Source organism: Melanostigma gelatinosum (assembly GCF_949748355.1).
Source record: "Melanostigma gelatinosum genome assembly, chromosome: 18".
Taxonomy (NCBI): Eukaryota; Metazoa; Chordata; class Actinopteri; order Perciformes; family Zoarcidae; genus Melanostigma; species Melanostigma gelatinosum.
This window is the reverse complement of record NC_136651.1, coordinates 22,489,862-22,515,146: the sequence shown is the minus strand read 5'-3', so window position 1 is coordinate 22,515,146 and position 25,285 is coordinate 22,489,862. Positions and strand designations below refer to the sequence as shown.

The following is a 25,285-nucleotide window of genomic DNA, read 5'->3' as shown; positions in this document are numbered from 1 at the left end:
TATCCGAGAGGAGGACATCCCAACTATCCGAGAGGAGGACATCCCAACTATCCGAGAGGAGGACATCCCAACTATCCGAGAGGAGGACACCCCAACTATCCGAGAGGAGGACATCTCAACTATCCGAGAGGAGGACATCCCAACTATCCGAGAGGAGGACATCCCAACTATCCGAGAGGAGGACACCCCAACTATCCGAGAGGAGGACACCCCAACTATCCGAGAGGAGGACACCCCAACTATCCGAGAGGAGGACACCCCAACTATCCGAGAGGAGGACATCCCAACTATCCGAGAGGAGGACATCCCAACTATCCGAGAGGAGGACATCCCAACTATCCGAGAGGAGGACATCCCAACTATCCGAGAGGAGGACACCCCAACTATCCGAGAGGAGGACATCCCAACTATCCGAGAGGAGGACATCCCAACTATCCGAGAGGAGGACATCCCAACTATCCGAGAGGAGGACATCCCAACTATCCGAGAGGAGGACACCCCAACTATCCGAGAGGAGGACATCTCAACTATCCGAGAGGAGGACATCCCAACTATCCGAGAGGAGGACATCCCAACTATCCGAGAGGAGGACATCCCAACTATCCGAGAGGAGGACATCCCAACTATCCGAGAGGAGGACATCCCAACTATCCGAGAGGAGGACACCCCAACTATCCGAGAGGAGGACATCTCAACTATCCGAGAGGAGGACATCCCAACTATCCGAGAGGAGGACATCCCAACTATCCGAGAGGAGGACACCCCAACTATCCGAGAGGAGGACACCCCAACTATCCGAGAGGAGGACACCCCAACTATCCGAGAGGAGGACACCCCAACTATCCGAGAGGAGGACATCCCAACTATCCGAGAGGAGGACATCCCAACTATCCGAGAGGAGGACATCCCAACTATCCGAGAGGAGGACATCCCAACTATCCGAGAGGAGGACATCCCAACTATCCGAGAGGAGGACATCCCAACTATCCGAGAGGAGGACATCCCAACTATCCGAGAGGAGGACACCCCAACTATCCGAGAGGAGGACATCTCAACTATCCGAGAGGAGGACATCCCAACTATCCGAGAGGAGGACATCCCAACTATCCGAGAGGAGGACATCCCAACTATCCGAGAGGAGGACATCCCAACTATCCGAGAGGAGGACATCCCAACTATCCGAGAGGAGGACATCCCAACTATCCGAGAGGAGGACATCCCAACTATCCGAGAGGAGGACATCCCAACTATCCGAGAGGAGGACATCCCAACTATCCGAGAGGAGGACATCCCAACTATCCGAGAGGAGGACACCCCAACTATCCCGAGAGGAGGACACCCCAACTATCCGAGAGGAGGACATCCCAACTATCCGAGAGGAGGACACCCCAACTATCCGAGAGGAGGACACCCCAACTATCCGAGAGGAGGACACCCCAACTATCCGAGAGGAGGACATCCCAACTATCCGAGAGGAGGACACCCCAACTATCCGAGAGGAGGACATCCCAACTATCCGAGAGGAGGACATCCCAACTATCCGAGAGGAGGACATCCCAACTATCCGAGAGGAGGACATCCCAACTATCCGAGAGGAGGACATCCCAACTATCCGAGAGGAGGACATCCCAACTATCCGAGAGGAGGACACCCCAACTATCCCGAGAGGAGGACACCCCAACTATCCGAGAGGAGGACATCCCAACTATCCGAGAGGAGGACACCCCAACTATCCGAGAGGAGGACACCCCAACTATCCGAGAGGAGGACATCCCAACTATCCGAGAGGAGGACACCCCAACTATCCCGAGAGGAGGACACCCCAACTATCCGAGAGGAGGACATCCCAACTATCCGAGAGGAGGACATCCCAACTATCCCGAGAGGAGGACACCCCAACTATCCGAGAGGAGGACATCCCAACTATCCGAGAGGAGGACACCCCAACTATCCCGAGAGGAGGACACCCCAACTATCCGAGAGGAGGACATCCCAACTATCCGAGAGGAGGACATCCCAACTATCCGAGAGGAGGACATCCCAACTATCCGAGAGGAGGACATCTCAACTATCCGAGAGGAGGACATCCCAACTATCCGAGAGGAGGACATCCCAACTATCCGAGAGGAGGACATCCCAACTATCCGAGAGGAGGACATCCCAACTATCCGAGAGGAGGACATCCCAACTATCCGAGAGGAGGACATCCCAACTATCCGAGAGGAGGACATCCCAACTATCCGAGAGGAGGACATCCCAACTATCCGAGAGGAGGACATCCCAACTATCCGAGAGGAGGACATCCCAACTATCCGAGAGGAGGACACCCCAACTATCCCGAGAGGAGGACACCCCAACTATCCGAGAGGAGGACATCCCAACTATCCGAGAGGAGGACACCCCAACTATCCGAGAGGAGGACACCCCAACTATCCGAGAGGAGGACATCCCAACTATCCGAGAGGAGGACACCCCAACTATCCCGAGAGGAGGACACCCCAACTATCCGAGAGGAGGACATCCCAACTATCCGAGAGGAGGACATCCCAACTATCCCGAGAGGAGGACACCCCAACTATCCGAGAGGAGGACATCCCAACTATCCGAGAGGAGGACACCCCAACTATCCCGAGAGGAGGACACCCCAACTATCCGAGAGGAGGACATCCCAACTATCCGAGAGGAGGACATCCCAACTATCCGAGAGGACATCCCAACTATCCGAGAGGAGGACACCCCAACTATCCGAGAGGAGGACACCCCAACTATCCGAGAGGACACCCAAACTATCCCGAGAGGAGGACATCCCAACTGTCCGAGAGGAGGACACCCCAACTATCCGAGAGGAGGACATCCCAACAATCCGAGAGGAGGACATCCCAACTATCCGAGAGGACATCCCAACTATCCGAGAGGAGGACACCCCAACTATCCGAGAGGAGGACACCCTAACTATCCGAGAGGAGGACATCCCAACTATCCGAGAGGAGGACATCCCAACTATCCGAGAGGAGGACATCTTTTAAATTTTTAAAGGCTTTTAAATCATGGATTTCGTGAGGGGTTTTTTTGTTTGTTTTTTAGCAAACGTCGGACCAGTTGCGACGTAATGTTTTCAGCGGCGCTAATTGTTGTTGTTAATTTATCACCAAACAACGTCGGGGTATTGCACTGTCATTACCTGTCTGTCTGATGCTCCGGGTCAGAGAAGAAGTTGGCTTCAGCCGTTTAGCCTGACGCTCAGCACTGCACGCGCAGTAGGCAGTAAGTGAAGGAGGAGGAGGAGGAGGGAGGGAGGGAGGGAGGGGCGCGTGGGAGGCTTGTGGGCGCCGCGGTGCATGTCGGGGCGAAATTCTCACAAGAACTCAAATAAATGCCCCGTCAGATATCGAAACACATTTGGGGGGAATTGATGACAGAAAAAGTAATTTTTATTTTATTATATTTATAAAAAATTGGGCACCAGCAGAAAGGGCACTTTTCTCATCCAGGGCAAAAGGGCAGGTGCTTGAGCACCACTAGGGGTCTATCTGTGCACGTGCCTGCCTAGAGGTAATAAAACACTGCGCTTCATAAGTAAACATCACACAGGATGAACAATGTCAGGAAGAGGAATAAACAGAGCATGTAATTGTACAATGCAAAGTACGAGAACAAGAAACCTTCAGGAAATAAGACATGTATTTGATATCGCGTTAGGGAGAATATTCCAATATTTGAAAAAAAAATTAAGTTTTTTGTTGTGTTTTCTTTCGTTCGTCTGTTTGTTTGGGAAAGGGGATGGAAAAGTCTAGTTCACACTCCAACATAGTGGAACTAATTCTGGTTGCCACCCGCCGTAAAACCGAAAAAGAGACGCAGAAAGAATGCGGAAGTGGATTTTTCTCTTGACTTATTTATTTATCTACGTAACCAAGGTGACGCTGGCGTTGAGGAAAATGGCCCCAGCGTGACCAGGAAAACAGCTAGCTGACCGAGCTAACGGTAGCGGACCGATCTAATATTCTGTTAAACCTATTTAAGGTACCGTAGTTAACTTGTATTTACATCCCTATCACGAGCATGTTTACTGACGAAGCCATGGACCCCGTGAGCGTCTGCTCTCTGTGGAGGAGATCTCAGCAGGCGGAGCAGGAGTCGGTATGTTCCTATCAATCATAACGCACTTGATATCTGTAGTTACCGAATATTTCATGTATTACAGAAACAAGGTTGCACAGCATTAGCGGACACATGTGACGTTCAGGTGTTGCTCGGAAATATAACAACCACAAGGAAAATTGAACACAGCATTAAACAATCTGCTGCTTTAGACCAAGACTATTTGAGTATGAGAATACTTGTAAACCACAGATTTGTTTAAGGATAATACACAAACACATTTTACACAGTTACACTCACCTAAAACTTACAATTCGGGTTTAACAACACAATGCATCAGTATTGCACCTCCTTTAGTCAAAATCATTTTAGAACTCACAGTTGTGATTGCAGTTACAGTATGATTGAAGTGCATCCCAAAATAGAAAGGCCTTTATTTGCTGGTATTCAGAGAGGCTGCCAGACCAGAGCGGTGCACAGTGCTGAGGCAGAGGTCCAGACCCGGTGGGCTACCATCAGCTGTGCCCAAACAGACCCACAGTATCAGGCCAAAGAGCAGCTCCTCCAGCAAAGCCATGACCAGCTGGAGCCGCCCGGCCTGAAGGACTTCCTGCAGCGGGTTGAGGACACGGTCATCAGAGAGTTGGTCAGAAATGCCAGGAGTCACGCCTTTGATGAGTTCCAGGTGAACTGGGAAGATCAGAATCAGCGAGTAAGTAGCCAAAAGACAACCTGAAAGTCTGTAGTTGCTCCTGATGACTTGATGTTGAAATATTTCTTTTGTGTTCATGTTTGCAGGTTTCCTGCCGCCATTGCCTTCAACATGCCAGTGCACAAGAGCGAGGTCTTCATGTAACCAGCGTGTCCTGGAGTTGTACAGGTTCAGTTATTGCATGTGCCTACGGTCGGTATGTCAGCGTTTCACCTAATCTATCCATCTCTCTATTTACTTACACACACACCCACACACACTCACTGTGTGTGTATATATGTATGTGTGTGTGTATATATGTATGTATGTATGTATACATACATACATACATACATACATATATATATATATGTACATATGATATATACATGTTTTTGGTGGGCAGGATTGACGATGGCGACTGGAGTACTGAGAGGTCGTGTGTTTGTACGTGGAACCTGGACCGTCGCACTCTGAATCCCAAAGAAGCGGACCTGGTCATAGATGTTCCCGCTGCAGTCACCGCTCTGTGCTGTCATCCCAACCAGCCCGCCCTCATAGCAGGTACTGTCCCAGTCTGGGCTTTTACGTCATGAGCTGATCACACACTGTTACTGACGCAGGTCATCTCAGACACAATTAGCTCAACGAATGTGTTTTCAACAAAAACATGCTGTTCAGCTGGCGACCTGATCCTCACTAGACGGTCTGTACCAACTGAGGCCAGAAGTAAACCTTCCAACAGTCGGATCCTGGCTCTATGAATCCAAACAGAGCGGTACAAAGCAAGCTGGACTTAATTTATTTCTTACGTTCCTGTTGGGCTTTTTCATATTCTTCCAAAAACACCAGGTTCTTGAGTTCCCATAATGCAACTCTAAAGCATCTTGCATTATTACCCCCTGCCTGGTAAATGTATTGAGATTGATTGTAACGCAGGACAAGTTCAGACTTCAGAGCCACAGAACAAGCAGAGTAGAAGTAACCGTGTTTAGTACCGGTATATTCATTCTAGCGGCGTGCCCGTTTTAAAAATGACTGAGCCGTGCAGACAGCAGAATGAATGATTGGTAAAGTTGTCCTTTCATTCTTTTCACTGAGGTATGTTTGTCTGTGCGATCACACAGTTGTTTACTCAGCTCATTGTAGATTCTGTGTGCTTTTGTGCTGCAGGAGGTCTTTACAGTGGAGAGGTGGTGGTCTGGGATACCAGTCGGACTCAGGACCCTGTGCTGGTCCAAACTGGGATGTCAGCAGACAGCCACAGAGAGCCCGTCTATCAAGTGAGTAGACACAATAAGTTTGGTTTCTATTGGAGCTCTGCTCTCATCCATCAGTGAGTCCACCACTGGACTCTGATCATAGACATCACATGAAAGCTCTTTAGTGTCCTCTACTTCATTTTGAGAGGCTTTAGCAAAGTTGCAAGAATAAATCTGGAAGTATCAGCTTCAGTCCAAAACTACAAAGAGAGCCATACTGTAAACTGATATTTGAATTAAAAGGTGTGTCTGTGTAGGTCGCCTGGGTGCCCCTGCAGAAGAAAGGAGAGTTTGGGGTGCTCAGTGCTTGTTCAGGAGGCCGGGTGCTGCTGTGGACGGTGGACTCAGACCGGGGCAGCTTTGTCCTGCATGCTGGCTACGCCTTAGTGAGACAGCAGGTTCCCCACAGCAGCAACACCAGCTTCAAGGTGAGCCTCAGGATGAGGAGAAACACTGAACCTGAACTCTTCTAGTGTCAGAATAAATCAAACCACAGCGTGCACCTCCTGAAACAGGGGCATCGGTGAGATGGACAGATGAGACCCACCATACGGTATCACTGCTGCGGAGTCCAGATTCAATCTTACAGCTTTCATGAAAGTGGAACGTTAAAGCATGACACATACACATACAGTAGAATGGTAACGCACATGTGGTTGTGTGTTGCCCGTAGGCCCGAGGCAGCAGCACTGTGGGGGTCACCTCCCTGGCTCTGTCCCCCTGGGACCCAGACACCTTCTTGGTGGGCTCAGAGGGCGGCCTGCTGCTCAGATGCTCCTTCTCCTCCCAGACGCCAGCTGCTGCACCCTCTGAAGGCCACAATGTGACACTGAGAGCCCCGGCGGTCTTCCTGTTCAGGCCCTGCAGCGGCCCCGTGCACTCCATACACTGCTCCCCTTTCCACAGGTCACAGCTCCGCTCATTGAACAAATCATTTCAGAAGTGATCAGCAATTAGTTCAGATGATTCACCAGTGACGTTGTCCTGATGTGGGTCTGCTGTTGTCTGCAGGAACCTGTTTGTGAGTGCAGGGACTGATGGTCTGGCCCACGTCCACTCTCTGCTGCAGGCCAACCCGCTGCTCTCGCTCAGGGTCTCAGACTCCTACGTGTTTCAGGTGCAGTGGTCTCCAACCAGACCACTGGTGTTTGCAGCAGCCACCGGACAAGGTACAGCATGAACATTCAGTGTGCGTGATATGAATAACAGCTGGGTTAGCATGTCATTCAGAGCAGGAAGCAGACTGGTTCTCCATGATCAAATTGAAGTCGGAGCCATGCATCATTCCATCTCACACTCAACCTTAAAGGTCACTCGTCAGGTCTTGATGAAACCTCCACATGACATGTCTTAAACCGATATACGGTTGGATGAAGCAACAGTACTCCAGACATTTGTATCCTTGTTGACTTGTGCACTGCTTGTCTCAGGTGAGGTGCAGATATTCGACCTGGGCAGCAGGTCCCTGAGGCCAGCGGCCACCATGGAGCAGGGCGGTGCGGGCCAAGCTGCAACGTGTTTGGCCTTCAACAGTCACAACCCACACCTCTTGGCATTGGGGAAAACTAATGGGACGGTCTGCGTTTGGCGGCTGAGCCACGATTTGACGGAGCAGAGCCCCAGAGAGAGCAGCCAGCTGGAGCAGATAGCCAATCAGGTGGCAGAATGAGACGGCTTGACATGGGACAGCTGAAGACTGCTGCAAAGCACTACTCTGTGAACTGTGTGAAAAATAAAAACGTGAAATCAAAACAGTAGAGGTTTCCAGTTCTAACCAGTAGCGTTTATTAAAGCACACTGCAGCTGTTAACAACATCACCGTTACTATTAGGTTAAGCACAAGCTAAAACAATCACCTTCACATGTAGAGATCCACTGTGCTATGATGAGTTCAGGGTAGAGCGCGATAAATAGAGTACAGACAGTTATTAGTGAGTATTCCTAGTGGCACAATCATGCACGTTCAGCTGCGTGTCGTGTTGAAGTGTGTGAGAAACGTCCCGGTTGGTCCCTGGTGGACGGCGGATCAGTTGACGAAGAGCGAGCGGGTGAATTCAACAAAGTCGAAAGCCGACGGCAGCTCTCGGCCCTTGCTGTCGAGATAAGGCTTCATGTGTGAGAGGCAGTAGTCGGCCTGCTCCTTGCTCAGGTTCTGAAAGGGAGAAGGGGACAGTTAGACCTCCACCAAGACGTGGCACTCAGACTGAATCCAGACTGGCAAGTGAACACATCGGACCTGGTAGAGCTCTTCTTTAGTGACGTAGGGCTTGTTCTCTGTACTGAGAGCCCGGAAGGCGCTCTCGATCTCCTCACTGGACTTGACGTTCTCTGTTTCGCGGCTGATCATGAACGCCATGTACTCCTGCAGCGACACGTTGCCATCCCTGCAGACAGATCCCTCAGTTAGGCAGCGAATGTGTGTTAAATACCATACCGCCATGCTACATGCTGGACATGCGACGGACCTGTTTGGATCCACGGTGTCAAGTATGGCCTCAAACTCCGGATCAGGTTCTCCTTCCTCCACCATGGGCAGGTCATAGCCGAGCGAGCGCAGACACGACTTGAACTCTTGGTGGTTCAGACGGCCGGACTTCTCCTTGTCGAAGTGCCTGCAAATGTAGATGTAGAGGAAGACGCGACTTCATCAGAGCAGAACTAGAAACGTGTCCTGATGAAGTCAGCTCAAAGCCACTTACTTGAACATCATGCTGAACTCCTTCAGGGCCTCCTCTGTCACTCCAGTGGTGTTCCTGGAAGATGAAGAGCGAGGAACATGAGCTAAAGTGTGTCTGATGAACTCTAGTGACATACGGTAACGGGGACCATGTGGTGCTGTGTACCTGGCCTGTATCTGTTGCTCCAGGTTGTGCTGCATCCTCATTCCCAGCTGGTCCAGCTGGTCCCACTGCTGGGCCAGGCCCACCGTGCTGTGCTCTGTGTACTTGTTGTCCAAGATCAGTGCTTCCTCCATAGCTGCACCCAGGTCTTCAATCTTCTTCAGCTGGCTGCGCATGGCCCGGATCTCCTGGTGCTTACGCTACACAACACACACACACACCAACAGCATTATACCTCAGCTCAGAGTTCAGCTGACTCAGCAATCTTGGTGTTCGACTACTTGTCCACATGCAGCAGAGTGATATTCACCTTAGTGGCCTCCAGCTGGGACTCCAGGGTACCAGATTCCTCCACCATACACGACCTGACGCCAACAGAAAGGGATGTTAGGAAGGAGCAGCACAGTGCGATAGAACCACTGCACTCACTCTGACGTTACTAAGAAGACTCCAACCGGTCCTCCCACAGCAGTAGACCTGTTCTGCATTCATGCCAAATATCTACTGGGAACCCAAACCATGCACGCTTAGGGCTCCTGCACACAGGGCTGGAACCTGCAGCAGATGAATGGTGCACCCTGCAGTCACACAACACCATCGCGTTCACAAAGACCCAGTGGGACCAAACACCACCACAAGTTGCTTTTGTATTGTTTAGAATGTGGGTGTATATATGTACAGTTTCCATCCTAAAGTACACAAGGTCAACAAGGTGACACCTGGCCAGTCACTGTTTGAAGTAGAGCTGACAGACTGTTGGTACAGCAGGAAGGTAGAGCCGCTCACAGCCATGATGGCACTGCGTGGGTCAGAAAAAGCAAATCAAGCAAGGCTTGAAAGAGTTGACCTTCCACAAAGATCAGCAGCTACTTGGTACTGATGGACACATAACCGTCGATAGGCTATGCCAGGGATTCCCAAAGTGTGGAGCTGCCTCGAGGGGGTGCGCGAGAGGAAAAGTGTAATGGCGTCTGATGGTGTAATAATATTAAATATAAAAAAAGAAAAAAAAGAAAATTATTTGAAAAGTGGGGTTTTTCACAAAATAAAAACATGAATTATAAAAATCTATCTATAGATATACATACACACACACACACACACACACACTTACGCTGCAAGGTTTACACAGCAAACACTCAGAACACAAATACTAAAGAGGAAAGTGACACTCACCCATCCAGAAGATACGTCCTGATGACAAGCAGCAGCGAGGACGCAGCCGAGAGACAGATACAGGTTAGCGTGACAAAGGGCAGTGTGAGCATCTCAACAGGGTTCATGACTTGACTTTCAAATGGAGATAATGTTCTAGTATGACATTGGAACAAGAGACCAAACACTTGACCAGTAACAGGCCTACTGTGTGCTGAGCTCATTCAGCCACTTTACACAGACAAACACTGCACGTTCACATCCTCCATAGTATCAGTATAAAGTATCAAATGTGAAATCTAGTAATTCAACAGCACGTCTCCCACCTGTGCAGCACGTCTCCCACGTGTGCAGCATGTCTCTCACCTGTGCAGCATGTCTCTATCTGTGCCACTGTACCTGGTCTCCTGCAGCCACTGGTGGAAAGCATTTGCGTGCTGCGCAAACTCTTGACGCAACTTGTCGTTTTCTTCTTGCCTCCTCTGCTCCTTCTGCAGCTCCAGCTCTCGCTCCTACAGGAACATGTACAGACAGAAGCAGACTGCAGTCAGCTCCACTGCACTGGGAATAGAAATAGAACAAATAATGACAAGCGAGCCGGAAACACTACAGGTACCGCTGTGTCCGTTTAGTACTAATCATGAAGACTTGGGGCACAATTTACACTTCTTAAAAAAATTATTTTATTTTTGTTAAATTAAACTAATCCCAATTCTTTGTATCGAATCAACCAAAAGATAGTAAGCAGCCCGTCAATGATCAAAGCCCTCAAAGCCTCAGCAGTAGCAGTGTATTCGACTACAGATCAGGGACGGATCTAGAGATAATGGCCGACATGTACACTTCTCTTTGCAGTTGTAATCTTAGGGATGAACAGATTGGGTCATCCAGTCTGCACTGGCCACACTGCTGTGTGAAGCTACTACTGATACCCATCACTTTGTGCATGTACTTCACAATAAATCCATATTATTGTGAAGACATGGATCCAAACACAGGAGAAGTCCCTGTTCCCCCAGGTCCACTCTGATCCCCTTTCAGTCAACAGTCAACTCATTGCAGGAAGTGTTTCTCATTTCCAGAAAACAGAGCACTGCTATCACAATCAGTCTTGGGAGATAAAAAGTCTCAAGTCACTTTATCTGGTCTGCTGACATGACGGGTAAGAGCTCAGACTGGGAGGACGGGTTTGTTGGCTGAGAGGAGAAGGTGAATGAAACATTAGCAGGTTGTGTTTGTGAATAAGAATGCGTTAGGGCTGGGCGGTATGACCAAAAATGCATATCACGGTATTTTGTAAGATTCTGGCAGTTTCATGGTATTTTTTTTTCGCGTTAAAGCATTAATTAATTAACGCCGAGAAGAAACTGCCGGCCAGCGAGCGGTGAACAGGTGTTTGTGTGGCGTGTCTTCCGTTCCGTCACTTCCTGTTTCCTTCACCTACATTCCCCTGGGTCCTAAGCCCCTCCATGTACAGCTTCCTATCACCGTCTATGTACCAACGTATATTTATAACAAATGTAAAGGACCTCTGAGAATGTGTAGTGTATTTAAATAGATTGTTCCTTTTTTATGTCTTTTATTTTGGATGTTTTGTCACTGCAGTCGGTGCATTTCCTGTTGCGCTTTTATTTTGAAGGTATAAAAACCGGAAGTAAAAAGCCGTTAAGGAAGCCATTAGAAAAGTCAGTGAAGGAACGGAAAAAGTGCTTTAACAAGGAAGATGGATACGGTTTTATTGTTTTAGCACCTGGCCGATATAGGCACAAGTTCTTACGGTGTGTTCAAGGAGTGATTCATGAAAGACTTATGGACCATCAGTTCAAGACTACAGACCATTATTCAGCCGGGATGCTACAACAAATACCACACATATTACAGTAATCAGCGTTTCATATGTGTCTGACCTAAATACCTTTTGTTGTTCAGTCTTTGTTCATCCTGCATCGCTCTTGTCTGTTCTTTAATGTAACGTTACTGGCACAACTGAGCTGTTAGCTCCCAGCGGTTAGCAGACTGTTGTCAGCGAGCTTTACCCAGCATGCAGTTCGGCAGAGAAATTTTGTAAATGTACAATTATTCGTGCTACAAATTGTTTATCTGTCACAAACTGTTGTGTCGTGGTGTTTTGCCCTGTTAAAGAGCGTTAGTTGTGGGTTGTTAATTGTTGTTATAAAGTTATGACCATGACTAGGGTTCCCTCTCAATACAGGTAAGACAACTAGCTCCGATCGTAGCATTCCTAGCGGCGAACAATATATTTTGCTGCCTGTTGAAGAGCGACAGAAGTTGTTTCGGCTGTGCACATGAAAAATTCATATCGTACAGGATATTGAAACCGGTATACCGCCCAGCCCTAGTGTGAATGCATGAATCATCTTTGATATGGAGACCTTGATGATCTTCTGCAGGTTTCTCCAGGTCTCCTCCAGGGCCTCCATGGTGAACCAGGTGTAGGGGTTGGACACCACCTGGTAGCTCTTGATCTGCTGGTCCAGCTCGGCCAGCTGGTTGAAGTCGGCCTGAGCGGAGCTCAGCGAGGACCGGAAGGCCTCGTGGGCTTCACGCAGCGCCCGGATCTCCTCCAGAGAGTTGCACCTAACCGGGTCAGTCAGATCCTCCTCCGCATTCTCAAACCAGCTGTTGAAAGCTGATGCCTTTTTGGCGAATGTCAGGAACAAGTCCTCAACCTGTGAAGAAGACATGATCCAATTTACTTATATCAGCTTAGGTGAAGTGCTTGAACTATATTTAAGCTTTGATTTTGTGCACAAGCATGTTGAGAAACCCCCCTTCAGCTGAGGCTGCTCCTCTGGCCTTACCTTTCTGAAGTGCTCTTGAGCCTCCAGAAGCTTCTTTTTGCGAGTGGCTGAGTTGGACAGCAGCTGGTTCCAGCGCTTAATCAAGGCGGCGTGACGAGCTTCAATGGCTTTTGATTGGACGTGCTTGGCGGCCAGCAGCTGGTCCTTGAGAGCCGTGATGTTGGTGATGCCCTCCTGCTGGAAGGCCTGGAGACCGGCATCAAACGTCTCCTGCAGACGGACACGTAAAGAAGATGTTTCCAACGGCGAGAGTAACACATTACAGAGGTAGAAGTAGAATACTGCTGCAGACGAGTACCTGCTTGGTGAGCAGAGTCTGGACAGAGGACAGGTCTCTGCCGTAGTCATCAGTCTTCAGGCTGTTCTCTTTCTCACCTAAACACAGGTTCACAAGTGTTAGAGATAAAGTCCACACACACACACACACACCCACATTGAGCTTTACGTGTTCATTATTTACAGAGTTGAATTCTTAAGGAGCTAGAACATAACATTTGCTGAATAAAATCACAAAAACAACAGACAATGGACTCCATTACAATTACATTAAAGCAAACCTGTGTAATGACTCATTATTAGAAACCTGCTGAAACCTCTTCTGGAAAGTTCGTTTTGCTTTTCTTGAATACAGAAATGATGGAATGAATCAGCTGCTTTAAATAATGTTAAATGATGGTGGTGATGATGATGTCATGAGCAGGAATCCTCTTCTTCTGGCTATGGCTAACAAGTCACGGTAGCATTGTTTGGCAGCAGGACGATGGATTCAGATTTCTTCATACATTTTATAATACCAGTCTACGATGATATTAATCTTCAGAACAACCGGTACAACTCGTTTGAGTGAATATATTGTAGTTTTCTAGTTGTAGAAAACCAATAGAAGTCACTTATTTTGGAACACTGCTCTTATGGAAAAAGGGAGAGAGACGTGGTTATGTGTGCATACCGATCCAGGACTCCACCACGTCGGCCTTCCAGTTGAACTGCAGGAAGGCAGAGTTCTCATCCAGCTTGGCCTTCCTCTGAGCGGCTGCCCTCTCCAGCTCAGACACTTTGCCTCGCAGAGCCGACATCTTGGCACTGATGTTGTCTATGTGATGGTTGTTCTGTTAGAAACAAACATACTTGGTAAACCTGCACCAATGCTTCCTGAAGACGGTGTATGTTCTCTGGATGCTATAGAGTCAGTACCTTCTTGATGAGCTCCTCTCCGTTCGTGCACACATCGCTGACTCTGTCCCTGTGCACGGTGAAGTCCGTCTCAAACGCTTCGTGCTTTTTCAGCAAGCCCTGTGGAAAAGAAAGGTATATAAAGGGTGTGTTATTAACTGATGTAATGTATATAAAGGGTGTGTTATTAACTGATGTAATGTATATAAAGGGTGTGTTATTAACTGATGTAATGTATATAAAGGGTGTGTTATTAACTGATGTAATGTATATAAAGGGTGCGTTATTAACTGATGTAATGTATATAAAGGGTGCGTTATTAACTGATGTAATGTATATAAAGGGTGTGTTATTAACGCATGTAATGTATATAAAGGGTGCGTTATTAACTGATGTAATGTATATAAAGGGTGTGTTATTAACTGATGTAATGTATATAAAGGGTGTGTTATAAACTCATGTAATGTATATAAAGGGTGTGTTATTAACTCATGTAATGTATATAAAGGGTGTGTTATAAACTCATGTAATGTATATAAAGGGTGTGTTATTAACTCATGTAATGTATATAAAGGGTGCGTTATTAACTGATGTAATGTATATAAAGGGTGCGTTATTAACTGATGTAATGTATATAAAGGGTGTGTTATTAACTGATGTAATGTATATAAAGGGTGCGTTATTAACTGATGTAATGTATATAAAGGGTGCGTTATTAACTGATGTAATGTATATAAAGGGTGCGTTATTAACTGATGTAATGTATATAAAGGGTGCGTTATTAACTGATGTAATGTATATAAAGGGTGTGTTATTAACTGATGTAATGTATATAAAGGGTGTGTTATTAACTGATGTAATGTATATAAAGGGTGTGTTATTAACTGATGTAATGTATATAAAGGGTGTGTTATTAACTGATGTAATGTATATAAAGGGTGTGTTATTAACTGTTGTAATGTATATAAAGGGTGTGTTATTAACTCATGTAATGTATATAAAGGGTGTGTTATAAACTCATGTAATGTATATAAAGGGTGTGTTATTAACTCATGTAATGTATATAAAGGGTGCGTTATTAACTCATGTAATGTATATAAAGGGTGTGTTATTAACTTATGTAATGTATATAAAGGGTGTGTTATAAACTCATGTAATGTATATAAAGGGTGTGTTATTAACTCATGTAATGTATATAAAGGGTGCGTTATTAACTCATGTAATGTATATAAAGGGTGTGTTATTAACTCATGTAATGTATATAAAGGGTGTGTTATTAACTCATGTAATGTATATAAAGGGTGTGTTATTAACTCATGTAATGTATATAAAGGGTGTGTTATAAACTCATGTAATGTATATAAAGGGTGTGTTATTAACTCATGTAATGTATATAAAGGGTGCGTTATTAACTCATGTAATGTATATAAAGGGTGTGTTATTAACTTATGTAATGTATATAAAGGGTGTGTTATAAACTCATGTAATGTATATAAAGGGTGTGTTATTAACTCATGTAATGTATATAAAGGGTGCGTTATTAACTCATGTAATGTATATAAAGGGTGTGTTATTAACTCATGTAATGTATATAAAGGGTGTGTTATTAACTCATGTAATGTATATAAAGGGTGTGTTATTAACTCATGTAATGTATATAAAGGGTGTGTTATAAACTCATGTAATGTATATAAAGGGTGTGTTATAAACTCATGTAATGTATATAAAGGGTGTGTTATTAACTCATGTAATGTATATAAAGGGTGCGTTATTAACTCATGTAATGTATATAAAGGGTGCGTTATAAACTCATGTAATGTATATAAAGGGTGTGTTATTAACTCATGTAATGTATATAAAGGGTGTGTTATTAACTCATGTAATGTATATAAAGGGTGTGTTATTAACTTATGTAATGTGTTATTAACGGAGACAGAAGAGCACCTGCACAGCAGCCAGTGTATCTCCGTAGTCCTCGCTCCCCACTAGATTCAACTTCTCATTCATCCAAGCCTCTTCCTCTTCCACGTTCGCCACAAACTGCTGGTACTCCAGTGACTCCTCCAGCCTCTGTCCCCTGGGAGCAGACACACACACACACACACACACCTGTTTCTATCGGTGTATGTGTCCTGCAGACCGAGCGTGTACTCAGCAGGCTTACCTTGCTCCAGATAAGTCTTTGAGTTCCTTCCAGTGGTCGACAAACTGAGCCAGCCTCTGCTGGATCTCCTCCTGGCCGATGGTGTTGTCATCAGACAGCTTCTTCCCAGTGTCCAGCACCGACTGGAGCACACAGAACAAAGGTCTGATACCAACGCTACACTATCTTTAACTATACAAAGAATATGAATACGGAATAAGTCACAATGTGGACCAAATGCAACATTTAAACACCAGTTCAGGTTCAAGGTCAGGAAAAAGAAACTGCTATAGAAAATGCTATTGTGGCATCATTTCATTTACTAATGGGGACGCAAGGCATTAGTTATGATACTACTGACACGACGTCTTTAATGAGGCCTTGACTGAATAATTTACTGAACAACACCACAGCTCCCACTGACTGCTTCAGATGACAAACAGAAGACTGGAGCTGTGCGCTATATCTACTTCTCAACAAACAGCTTACATTCATTGACTGAACTCTAGTGATTTAGCTTGTAGGAAATGTGGGTTTAGAAGTGTGTGTTAAGAAATTATATTAGAAGTGTTTAATAATTCATAATTAAGAAATCATAATTAGAAGTGTTTTGGAACACATAATTAGAATATTCATAATTATAGAACTGTTTTAGGATTTGTAGTTAGAAGTGTATCTTAGTAGAATTTGTAGCACCTTTATAATTGTTTGTGAAACTTGTGAAGCTTTTGCCAAAAGTTGCAAATCCTTATCTTTATGTAGAATGTTTATCATAGAAGTGATAAGCCATAACAGACAGTCATTGAATGTATTTAGAATAGCAGAGGGAAAGCGAGATTTCTAGACAGGCAATTACAGATCACACCCGTGCGAGGGTCCTGCGAGGAGGAGGAGACTGTTTAAGTTAGCCAATGGGAATTGAGATTGACAAATGGGGAGGGGATTTAAAACTGTAAGCGGGAGGGCTTGAGAGGAGTTGGTCTCTTTGCTCTCCTCCTAAGATGGGAACAGCTGTGGTTCCCGGCTGGGATCAGGGTAAAATGCCTCTCTGCGCAGAGAATATATATCTATAGATACTGTAATTAATGTACTTCACTCTGTATTTGTATTAGCTTCAGCAGGATTAAATACTTTTTGATTGTAAACCAGTTTATGGTAGATTTATTAAGAAGCGACGCTACTGTAAAACAACAGTACCGCGTGGTCTCCGGCCTTCTCTCTCCGTGGGGAAGATTCATCTTCAACAAGCTACAGTCACATCCGACCCCCGAATGCATCTAAGGCCAGATTGTGTACGGCTCTTGAGGGGCATGAGCAGACTACACAAACTCTGTGGCCTATTCAAATTACAGATGACAAATACCAACAACTAGATCGCCGAGTAGACGACCCTCTTACCTGAATGGCCGGCTCATGGGCTCCCAGCTCGGCCTCCAGCCTCTTGTGTTTCTTCCTCAGATTCTGTACTCCTGTCAAATCACGTCCATAGTCCTCCGAACTAACAAGCAACTTCTTTTCTCTGTGCGGGACAGAAACGTGAATGTCTGTTACGGCTAATTTGGTTGTAAAACAGACTGTTTTTGTCTCATTCCTCTGGTCTCATACCCTTCTATTCCCCTCTCCTCTGCTGTTAAACTCTATAGGCAGAGACAGTTCATTTAGGCTACATCATTTCATCTGTCTAGATATCATTAATATCAAATAATACAATTATATTATTAAAAAAGAAACTGGGCTGTACATATGTGTTATGCCACGTCAGCTGTATGAAGCTTAGAATGTCTGCCATGATATTTCATGTTATCAACCTATAATTAGTTAACACCAACTGTGCATCCTTTGGGTGCAGCAAGCCGGACAGCAGAAAGTTAAACGCAGTGGAAATTAATTAGAAATGAACAGAATATTACATTAAAGAAAAACATGTAGAGGATTCTGGAAATGATTCCACCCATCTTTGTTCAATACATTTTGACTTGAGGACTTTTACAATTACGGAGTCGATGTACTGAGTGTTGCGACACTCGCTGTGTGAGTGTGCGAGAGAAAAGGTGGACTATTAATAATAACCCTCACCCATCACTGCCTGCCAATATGAATCCAAATTGAATGTAGGATGTTCAGGGTCATACTTCCTCACAGCTTTTACTGGCACAGGTTTGTCTTCTGTACATCAACACATTTAGATGTGAAGAATGACTGGCTTTGTATATTACTAAAAGAATAAAGTTTTAAATTAATCTCAGCACTTGGCAGTACTCCGTGGCCCACTAGATGGCGGTTTGACAAGATTATGTTTTGTTTTCTGCAAGCACCCCATCTCCCTTCTGATTCCTCTGCAGAGAACATGATCCCAGGCGGGACTCGCTTACTTGATCCAAGACTCTTCATCGTCCAGGTCCCTGAAGAACTGATGCAGGCGGTGGGACTCATTGAGCTTGGAGCGGCGACCGGCAGCCATGCTCTTGATCTTAGTGAAGCGGCCGTTGACAGCATCGCGCTTGTCCTTCACCTGTGAGGTGTCGAAGGCGTTGCTGCCCATCAGGCTGTCTGCCTGGCCGTTCAGATCCTTCAGGCGATCCTGCAGGGAGGAGGAGGGAGGAGACACTCATTCTAGTTCTGGGTCCATGAACGGATTTTCCAAATTTTTGTAATGAGTCTAAAATTGACAATTGTTTTGAATCAGGTCTTTTGTGTTCCCTGAGGTACAGCGGACCCACATGCTGAGCCATTTGTTATAATGAGCTAGAAACCTCATGGGCAGAGATATCGGCCTCCAGCAGCTGGTGCTTCTTCAGCAGGTTGTTCACTGAGGCCAGATCTTTGCCATAATCCTCAGAGGCAAGAAGAGCTTCCACCTGGGACAGAGGAAACATGCACCAGACTTTGAGATGCGCATCGGTGCGTCAATGTTGTTATTCATGCATCTGGCATGCAGACTCTCACCTCAGAGAGCCAGAAGTCAAAGTCTTTGATGCCGGTGTTAAAGTTCTGCTGCTTGTTGGCTTCTTTGAGTTTCTGGCTCTTCTCTGCAGATTTGTTGACGAGGAACTGCCACTGTTCATCCAGAGCGCTGAGGCGCGCCTGAGGAATAGACAAGTGATGTTTGGAGTGATTTTCACTTAAGATAATGTTCTCACACATACCTTGTGGAAAGCTTTCTATTATTTTCAACGCAAAACATGTCTTGCAATAGCGTTGAATGATTTGATGAAAATATGGAATTGGGATTTTTCTGATCAACAGCGTTAATCAGCTCCAGCTGAGTGCTTTTACCAGCAGTGACATGAACAGTCACCAGCTCAATCAGTCACTTGCTACATTCGAAATCATGAGTCAAAATTTAAATCACAGCTCGTATGTTATGAAACTCGTTTAAATTGCAATTTTGATATACAAATGACTAATTGTTAAGTCCTATCTTGTAAGATTGTATCTAAACTGGCAAGGTACAATAAGATCCATCAACAGGAAGTTGCCAGAAACATTTCAAATGTATACGTCACCATCATTTAAGCACATCGCTCCACCTCCAGCTCGAAAAGGTGCAGAGTATAAGATGTGGCCAGACTTTTAGTTAAAAACATGTAAGAGAAGAACTACCATGAACAATGTGACGTTAAAGAGCTTACTGTGTTAATGTCTATGTATTGTGTTGTACATATCTACTGAATAAGACCACCTGTAACCTGGAGGGGCCAGAGTGAGTCACTGGATTTGATAGTTTCTTTACTGGACAAGAACACGACTTGTATTTTGGTTTGGTCCTCTCTGCCACTAGGACTGGCACAATATGCTCCCTAGTTAACACATCACACTACTTCAGTATGCATCGTACGTTATCCTCAGTTAGACCTGTTGGGTTATCAAATCAATCCCAAAGATCTTCTTTGTGTTCTTTTAATGCTAAAATACTTTAATGATTCAGGGATTAAATAAATAAATAAATAAATAAAAGAATCGCAAAACCCCCCAAAAACACGATACATGGGCACATTTCTTCCCCTACCAGTGGACTGCTTTGCAGGGAAGAGGGCGGGAAGGAGACAGACCATCAGTTAGCGGCTGTAGCAACTCAAATCCAGCACACACCCCAGGGGGCTCGCCGGACCCGTGGAACGGCAGCAACAGCGAGCTGGCTGATCCAGCAGGGGGGGGGCGCTGTCACACTTTGGTTGACTCTTACGTATTCTGGCCCAGCTGTTAGTTAGTAGTTGGCTTTTTTTAAATAACAAACGGCTGTAAGTTGAGATTGTATGGAGGCAGTAGTAGAGCAGTCCTGTATGTCTTTAGAGCAGGTGTTACTCGCTGCCAGGTGAACTCTTTCTCCAGGTCACAGGCTTGTTATCCTGTCAGCACTTACTCTTTGCCCTTCTTATTGTTAATACCTGTAAATCTCATACCTTGACTGCATCCTCGCTGCCAGCACAGGCTCCTCTCTGGATCAGGGTGTTGCCGGTGTCAATGACCCCTCGAATTCGGTCTGCGTTGGCATGCAGCTCGGCCTCAAACGCCTGGTGTTTCTGATGCTTACTCTGACAGCACACATGGACACAGCATGAGAGTCACACGGTGGACTTAGTGTCAATATTCACAACTCTCCTTCAATTGAGATACACACTTATCATCTAGCATTGCCTTTATACTTACATTCTGTGCAAGAGCTGAAGTAAAGGTCAGTCTGACTAAACCTTTACCTGCAGCACTGTGAGGCTGACATTAGCCTCAGCGTCACAATGCTTCTACAACTAGAGCGTAACAAATACAAAGAACGACTTCAATACAGGACAACGTGTCTCTCACACACACACACACACACACACACACACACACACACACACACACACACACACACACACACACACACACACACACACACACACACACACACACACACACACACACACACACACACACACACACACACACACACACACACACACACACACACACACACACACAAGTGAAGAACACAAGATGACTGAACACAACCTACTGAAGGAAGAGTCTCTTCAAAGTTGCTTCATGTCCATGACCTTCTCAGCTGGTCTTAGTAAATACTTTAAACATCAAAAACAGCCAGTTGGGCTCAGAGGCAACACTTTAGAAAGTGTCCTCTTGACACGAGCATCAAACTCTACGCCTGCCGTCACATTCCTCAGGAACTATTCTCAATTTAATGTCAAGGTCCAATTAGATTAGTTTGACTACAAAGTCAAACATGAGAAGCAAATTTAAAGATGACCCCCTCAAGAGCTGAACATAAAGATGGAAGCCACACCCAACAACTAGTAGCCTGTGATGAGAAAACAAACCTAGAAATCAAATGCAGAAATTAAGACGGAATTAAGCAATTTCTTTTCAAATGAAAGATAAAAAACAGGTGGAAAAGAGGCTGGCACTCAACAGTGCTGATGATGGACAAACTGAAGCTGCTTCTACATCATGTCAAAACACACAGCAGAGACACGGACACATGGAAGACAACCTGCTAGGTTGTTAGTCAGCTGACACACTACTCAAACTTACCAGCAGCTTGGACAGCTATAAAAAGAATAAGACAGTGGGAGAGAAATTCAGTCTCACTTCAGACAGGACACAGGGAGGGGTTGACACGGTGAAAGAGGTTAGCTGAGCTCAATGACCTGGCCTACAATCAACTACCATATGTGGAAAAGATTGATGTCAAATAAAATGAGGAGTCAAACTGAAATGTGTGGCATTTAGACTTATTCCAGGTGCTGCTGTAAACCTCTGGCAGATGTTCTGTGCCAGTAGAAGCCGTGCCAGCGTGTACCTGGATGTTGGTGGGGTCCTTGTAGGACTCATCAGTTGCAGTCTGCAGCTTCTCGCTGATCCAGGCCTCGATCTCGTCCACATCCCTGCTGAACTGCTGCAGGGTCTGGGATTCACCCAGCTTGGAACGCTTCTCGATCATCTGAGCCTTCAGCCGGCGCCACCTTTCAAACATCAGAATATGGAGTTTAAAACTAAGCGTGTGCAATCTAACAACTTCTGGAGAATCAAATGTAGGAAGTTATAGGCCGGTAGCCATTGTAACATCTCTGTCTAAGGTTCTGAACAGGTGGAGCTTAATGTCTGAAGCTCGTACAACACAGCTGACAATCATCCATCCTCTCCATCGGCAGCTCTCTAGATAAAGGTTGTGGTAGTTTTACTTATTAAAAGGTTGTTGTTGTTTACTTATTCAAAAACACTTTTGATGTTTCTGTCGAGATTGTTATTACATGCTGACAGAAATCAATGAATCAAATGCTCTGACAAAAAAGAAAGAAAGAAAATAAATCCAATACATGTCTGGCTGTCCCAGCCCGTCCTCTCATCACGTTCATAGCCATGTTGGTCCTTTATGTTCACCATGATCATGTGGGGGGAGTGTGCTAGGAGAGACAGGCTGTCGGTGTTGACCCCTTTGAGACTTTCTCACTAGATTTAGTGACCTTTGGATCTGGTGCTGCGTGCTGCTTTCTTTGGGACAGAGCTGGCAACACTGGGCTGAGTTATTAGTTTGGATCCTTTTCTAAATCGATCTTACTCGTGCTAGTTTCTCTCGATGACCAACCCAGAGAGCTTTAGACACAGTGGAGCCCTCTAGTGTTCTCAAGGTGTACGGGCTTCGGTTATATTGCTGTGAAATGTTATTGGACAGGAAGACGTGTGTCATATGTGTGAGTCCTTTCCTTATACAGTACTTCCACAAATGATATGCCAGCTGCTTTGAAAAGCAAACTTTTGTTGTATGCGGATGATCCTGCATCACTGCTATCTGAGAAAGATGTGTGTGAGATTGGCATCACTCTTAGTAAGCAGCATGTGAAAGAGAATACTGAACTGAAGATGATACTCAATCCTGTTTGGAACTGAGAGGACGATGTTGACGACAAACGGGCTGAAAGTTGAGTGTAACAGAACTGAAACAGTCTCCAGATGTTTGCTACCTGTCGAGGACTTCATTGCGGCGGTTGAAGATCTCAGGTTTGGAGTAATGATCAGCTCCAATCAGCTGGTCAGCAAAGGACTGCAGAGCAGCAATCTTCTCCTCCTGCAGCCGGGTGACATTCAATCATTTACAGAGCACCACTACCCATCAATTGATCAAGCCTTCCCTGAGGAGCAGAACATCGTACTGACCTGCACGTTAATGGCCTTGTCAAAGTCTTCATGTTTCTTGATGAGGGCCTCCACACTGTCCAGGGAGTCACCCTTGTCATCACTAGCAAGGAAGGCTTCACGAGCTGCCATCCAGTTCTCAGCCTGCTCACAGTCCCTGTTGAAGAGCTGCAGAGGGACAAGGACGTCAGTCAGCGGAGGGACAAAGACAGCTGACCACATTGTTAAGGTTGCTAAATGGCCACCTGAAGCTCGAGGCACTGGTCCAACATCATGCGACGCTGCACCCAGGCCTTTTCGAGGTTGGCGCGCTCACGGTCTAGAGCCTCCAGTTTCTGCTGGATCTCAGGACTAGCATAGTGGCCTCGCACCAGCAGCTGCTGACCAAACTGTTCAAAGGCCTGGAAGGTACCGGCGCGAGCATCAATCTCTGTGCGGTGTTCCTGGACGACAGACAAAGAAAAGACAGACAGTGTTGGATGGCCAAAAAGCTGCAGTGACATCTGCAGTTGTGTACTTTAACTGAAGGCAGGAGTTCAATACCTGGTGTCTTTCCAGAAGGGCCTCGGCTCCAGTCACGTCTTTGGCCAGCTCCTCTGAGGACACCAGTCCTCGTATACCATTGATCCAGGACATCAGATCTCTGTGCACAGATGAAACGTTGTAACCAAAACATACCAGACACATTGACTGCATCTCTTACAAAAACAAAACCATCGTTTTTATTCAGTTCTTCACCCCAGAAATAGATGTGACCTGTGAGCTCTTCTCTCCTCACCTGAAGTCAGAGAGGAAGCGCTGCAGGTCGTGGGAGTTGCCAAGCTTGTCTTTGCGCTGATCAGCTCGTCCCACCAGGCTGCTCCAGGCAGTGTTCAGCTCAGTGCATTTCTCCTGGATATCATCCACTGCCTCTGGGTGGGACTGGATCAGACGCTCCGCTGTCTCCCCAAGAGAGTTCACCTAGGCAGGGGAGGAGGGAAAAATGAGTAAAAGACTCAAGGGAAGCAATACAATTTGAGCTACAATCTCATATAAATGACTAAAAGACAATCTGACCTTATCCCCCAGAGCTGCCAGGTCTCTCTCGAAGCCTTCATGTTTGCGCTGCAGAGCCTGGACACTGGCCAAGTCATGGCCGTAGTTGTCAGTGTTGAGGGCCTGGTTCTTCTCCTCAATCCACTCTTTAGTCTCATCAGCATCCCTTAGCAGGCACAAACAAACAGATGGTCAAATGCTGTGAAGGGAATGCGTGTGCTCAAACATCAGGTGTTGCTGTGTGTGAGTGAGTAAAAGGTTTCTACCTTCTCATTGTTTCTATTTATTTACTGGAAACACTTTATTATATGAAACTAAAGTTTCTATAACTACTAATCAGAATAAAGGTTTTTATTGAGAGTAAATATGTGCTGAATGAGGCCGTAAGTACTCATGTTAGTGTCTTCAGGTGATGTGATCAGGTGTGATCTGGAGTGATCAGGTGTGATGTGATCTGGAGTGATCAGGTGTGATCTGGAGTGATCAGGTGTGATCTGGAGTGATCAGGTGTGATCTGGAGTGATCAGGTGTGATGTGATCTGGAGTGATCAGGTGTGATCTGGAGTGATCAGGTGTGATCTGGAGTGATCAGGTGTGATCTGGAGTGATCAGGTGTGATCTGGAGTGATCTGGAGTGATCAGGTGTGATGTGATCTGGAGTGATCAGGTGTGATCTGGAGTGATCAGGTGTGATCTGGAGTGATCAGGTGTGATCTGGAGTGATCAGGTGTGGTGTGATCTGGAGTGATCAGGTGTGATGTGATCTGGAGTGATCAGGTGTGATCTGGAGTGATCAGGTGTGATCTGGAGTGATCAGGTGTGATCTGGAGTGATCAGGTGTGGTGTGATCTGGAGTGATCAGGTGTGGTGTGATCAGGAGTGATCAGGAGTGATCAGGTGTGATCAGGAGTGATCTGGAGTGATCAGGTGTG

The 25,285-nt window shown here is 46.0% G+C and overlaps 2 protein-coding genes across 11 annotated transcripts in view; one reads left to right on the top strand and one right to left on the bottom strand.

Annotated features, from left to right (window-relative positions):
• Window positions 1-3,955: 3,955 nt before the first annotated feature.
• On the top strand, window positions 3,956-7,757 carry dync2i2 (dynein 2 intermediate chain 2). 2 transcript variants are annotated; one of them, XM_079289597.1, is made up of 9 exons: window positions 3,956-4,140; window positions 4,553-4,813; window positions 4,900-5,009; window positions 5,199-5,356; window positions 5,966-6,075; window positions 6,312-6,482; window positions 6,728-6,960; window positions 7,066-7,223; window positions 7,485-7,757. In XM_079289597.1, exons 1-9 carry the CDS (start codon window positions 4,063-4,065, stop codon window positions 7,721-7,723), a joined length of 1,518 nt encoding a protein of 505 aa, XP_079145723.1. In that variant the 5' UTR covers window positions 3,956-4,062; the 3' UTR covers window positions 7,724-7,757. The 2 variants fall into 2 exon arrangements, with proteins under 2 accessions (XP_079145723.1, XP_079145722.1); XM_079289596.1 differs by having other exon boundaries at window positions 4,900-5,356.
• Window positions 7,758-7,815: 58 nt separating this feature from the next.
• sptan1 (spectrin alpha, non-erythrocytic 1) overlaps window positions 7,816-25,285 on the bottom strand; it is a 42,387-nt gene continuing 24,917 nt past the window's right edge. For 7 of the 9 annotated variants that reach the window (XM_079289587.1, XM_079289591.1, XM_079289589.1 and 4 more), the window contains 28 exons: window positions 24,375-24,519; window positions 24,097-24,278; window positions 23,862-23,961; window positions 23,564-23,761; window positions 23,340-23,486; window positions 23,147-23,250; window positions 21,985-22,147; window positions 21,717-21,731; window positions 20,591-20,722; window positions 19,134-19,271; window positions 18,941-19,045; window positions 18,560-18,768; window positions 17,586-17,706; window positions 16,209-16,330; window positions 15,989-16,121; window positions 14,066-14,164; window positions 13,821-13,980; window positions 13,170-13,246; window positions 12,872-13,081; window positions 12,443-12,739; window positions 10,449-10,561; window positions 10,071-10,088; window positions 9,205-9,259; window positions 8,898-9,094; window positions 8,754-8,807; window positions 8,520-8,666; window positions 8,291-8,438; window positions 7,816-8,206 (listed from right to left, as the gene is read on the bottom strand). In XM_079289587.1, coding sequence (XP_079145713.1) covers window positions 8,081-8,206; window positions 8,291-8,438; window positions 8,520-8,666; window positions 8,754-8,807; window positions 8,898-9,094; window positions 9,205-9,259; window positions 10,071-10,088; window positions 10,449-10,561; window positions 12,443-12,739; window positions 12,872-13,081; window positions 13,170-13,246; window positions 13,821-13,980; window positions 14,066-14,164; window positions 15,989-16,121; window positions 16,209-16,330; window positions 17,586-17,706; window positions 18,560-18,768; window positions 18,941-19,045; window positions 19,134-19,271; window positions 20,591-20,722; window positions 21,717-21,731; window positions 21,985-22,147; window positions 23,147-23,250; window positions 23,340-23,486; window positions 23,564-23,761; window positions 23,862-23,961; window positions 24,097-24,278; window positions 24,375-24,519 — 3,715 coding nt within the window. In that variant the 3' untranslated portion in view covers window positions 7,816-8,080. The remainder of the gene's footprint in view (window positions 8,207-8,290; window positions 8,439-8,519; window positions 8,667-8,753; window positions 8,808-8,897; window positions 9,095-9,204; window positions 9,260-10,070; window positions 10,089-10,448; window positions 10,562-12,442; window positions 12,740-12,871; window positions 13,082-13,169; window positions 13,247-13,820; window positions 13,981-14,065; window positions 14,165-15,988; window positions 16,122-16,208; window positions 16,331-17,585; window positions 17,707-18,559; window positions 18,769-18,940; window positions 19,046-19,133; window positions 19,272-20,590; window positions 20,723-21,716; window positions 21,732-21,984; window positions 22,148-23,146; window positions 23,251-23,339; window positions 23,487-23,563; window positions 23,762-23,861; window positions 23,962-24,096; window positions 24,279-24,374; window positions 24,520-25,285) is intronic. The other 2 variants (XM_079289590.1, XM_079289595.1) reach the window with 1 other exon arrangement.

What these genes read in the sequence shown, in the direction of transcription:
- dync2i2 (XM_079289596.1), top strand. Translation starts at nt 4,063, where the DNA reads ATGTTTACTGACGAAGCCATGGACCCCGTGAGCGTCTGCTCTCTGTGG. An exon ending in CCAGCCCGCCCTCATAGCAG is followed by an intron (nt 5,357 to 5,965) that starts GTACTGTCCCAG and finishes TTTGTGCTGCAG; the next exon opens with GAGGTCTTTACAGTGGAGAG. An exon ending in ACAGAGAGCCCGTCTATCAA is followed by an intron (nt 6,076 to 6,311) that starts GTGAGTAGACAC and finishes GTGTCTGTGTAG; the next exon opens with GTCGCCTGGGTGCCCCTGCA.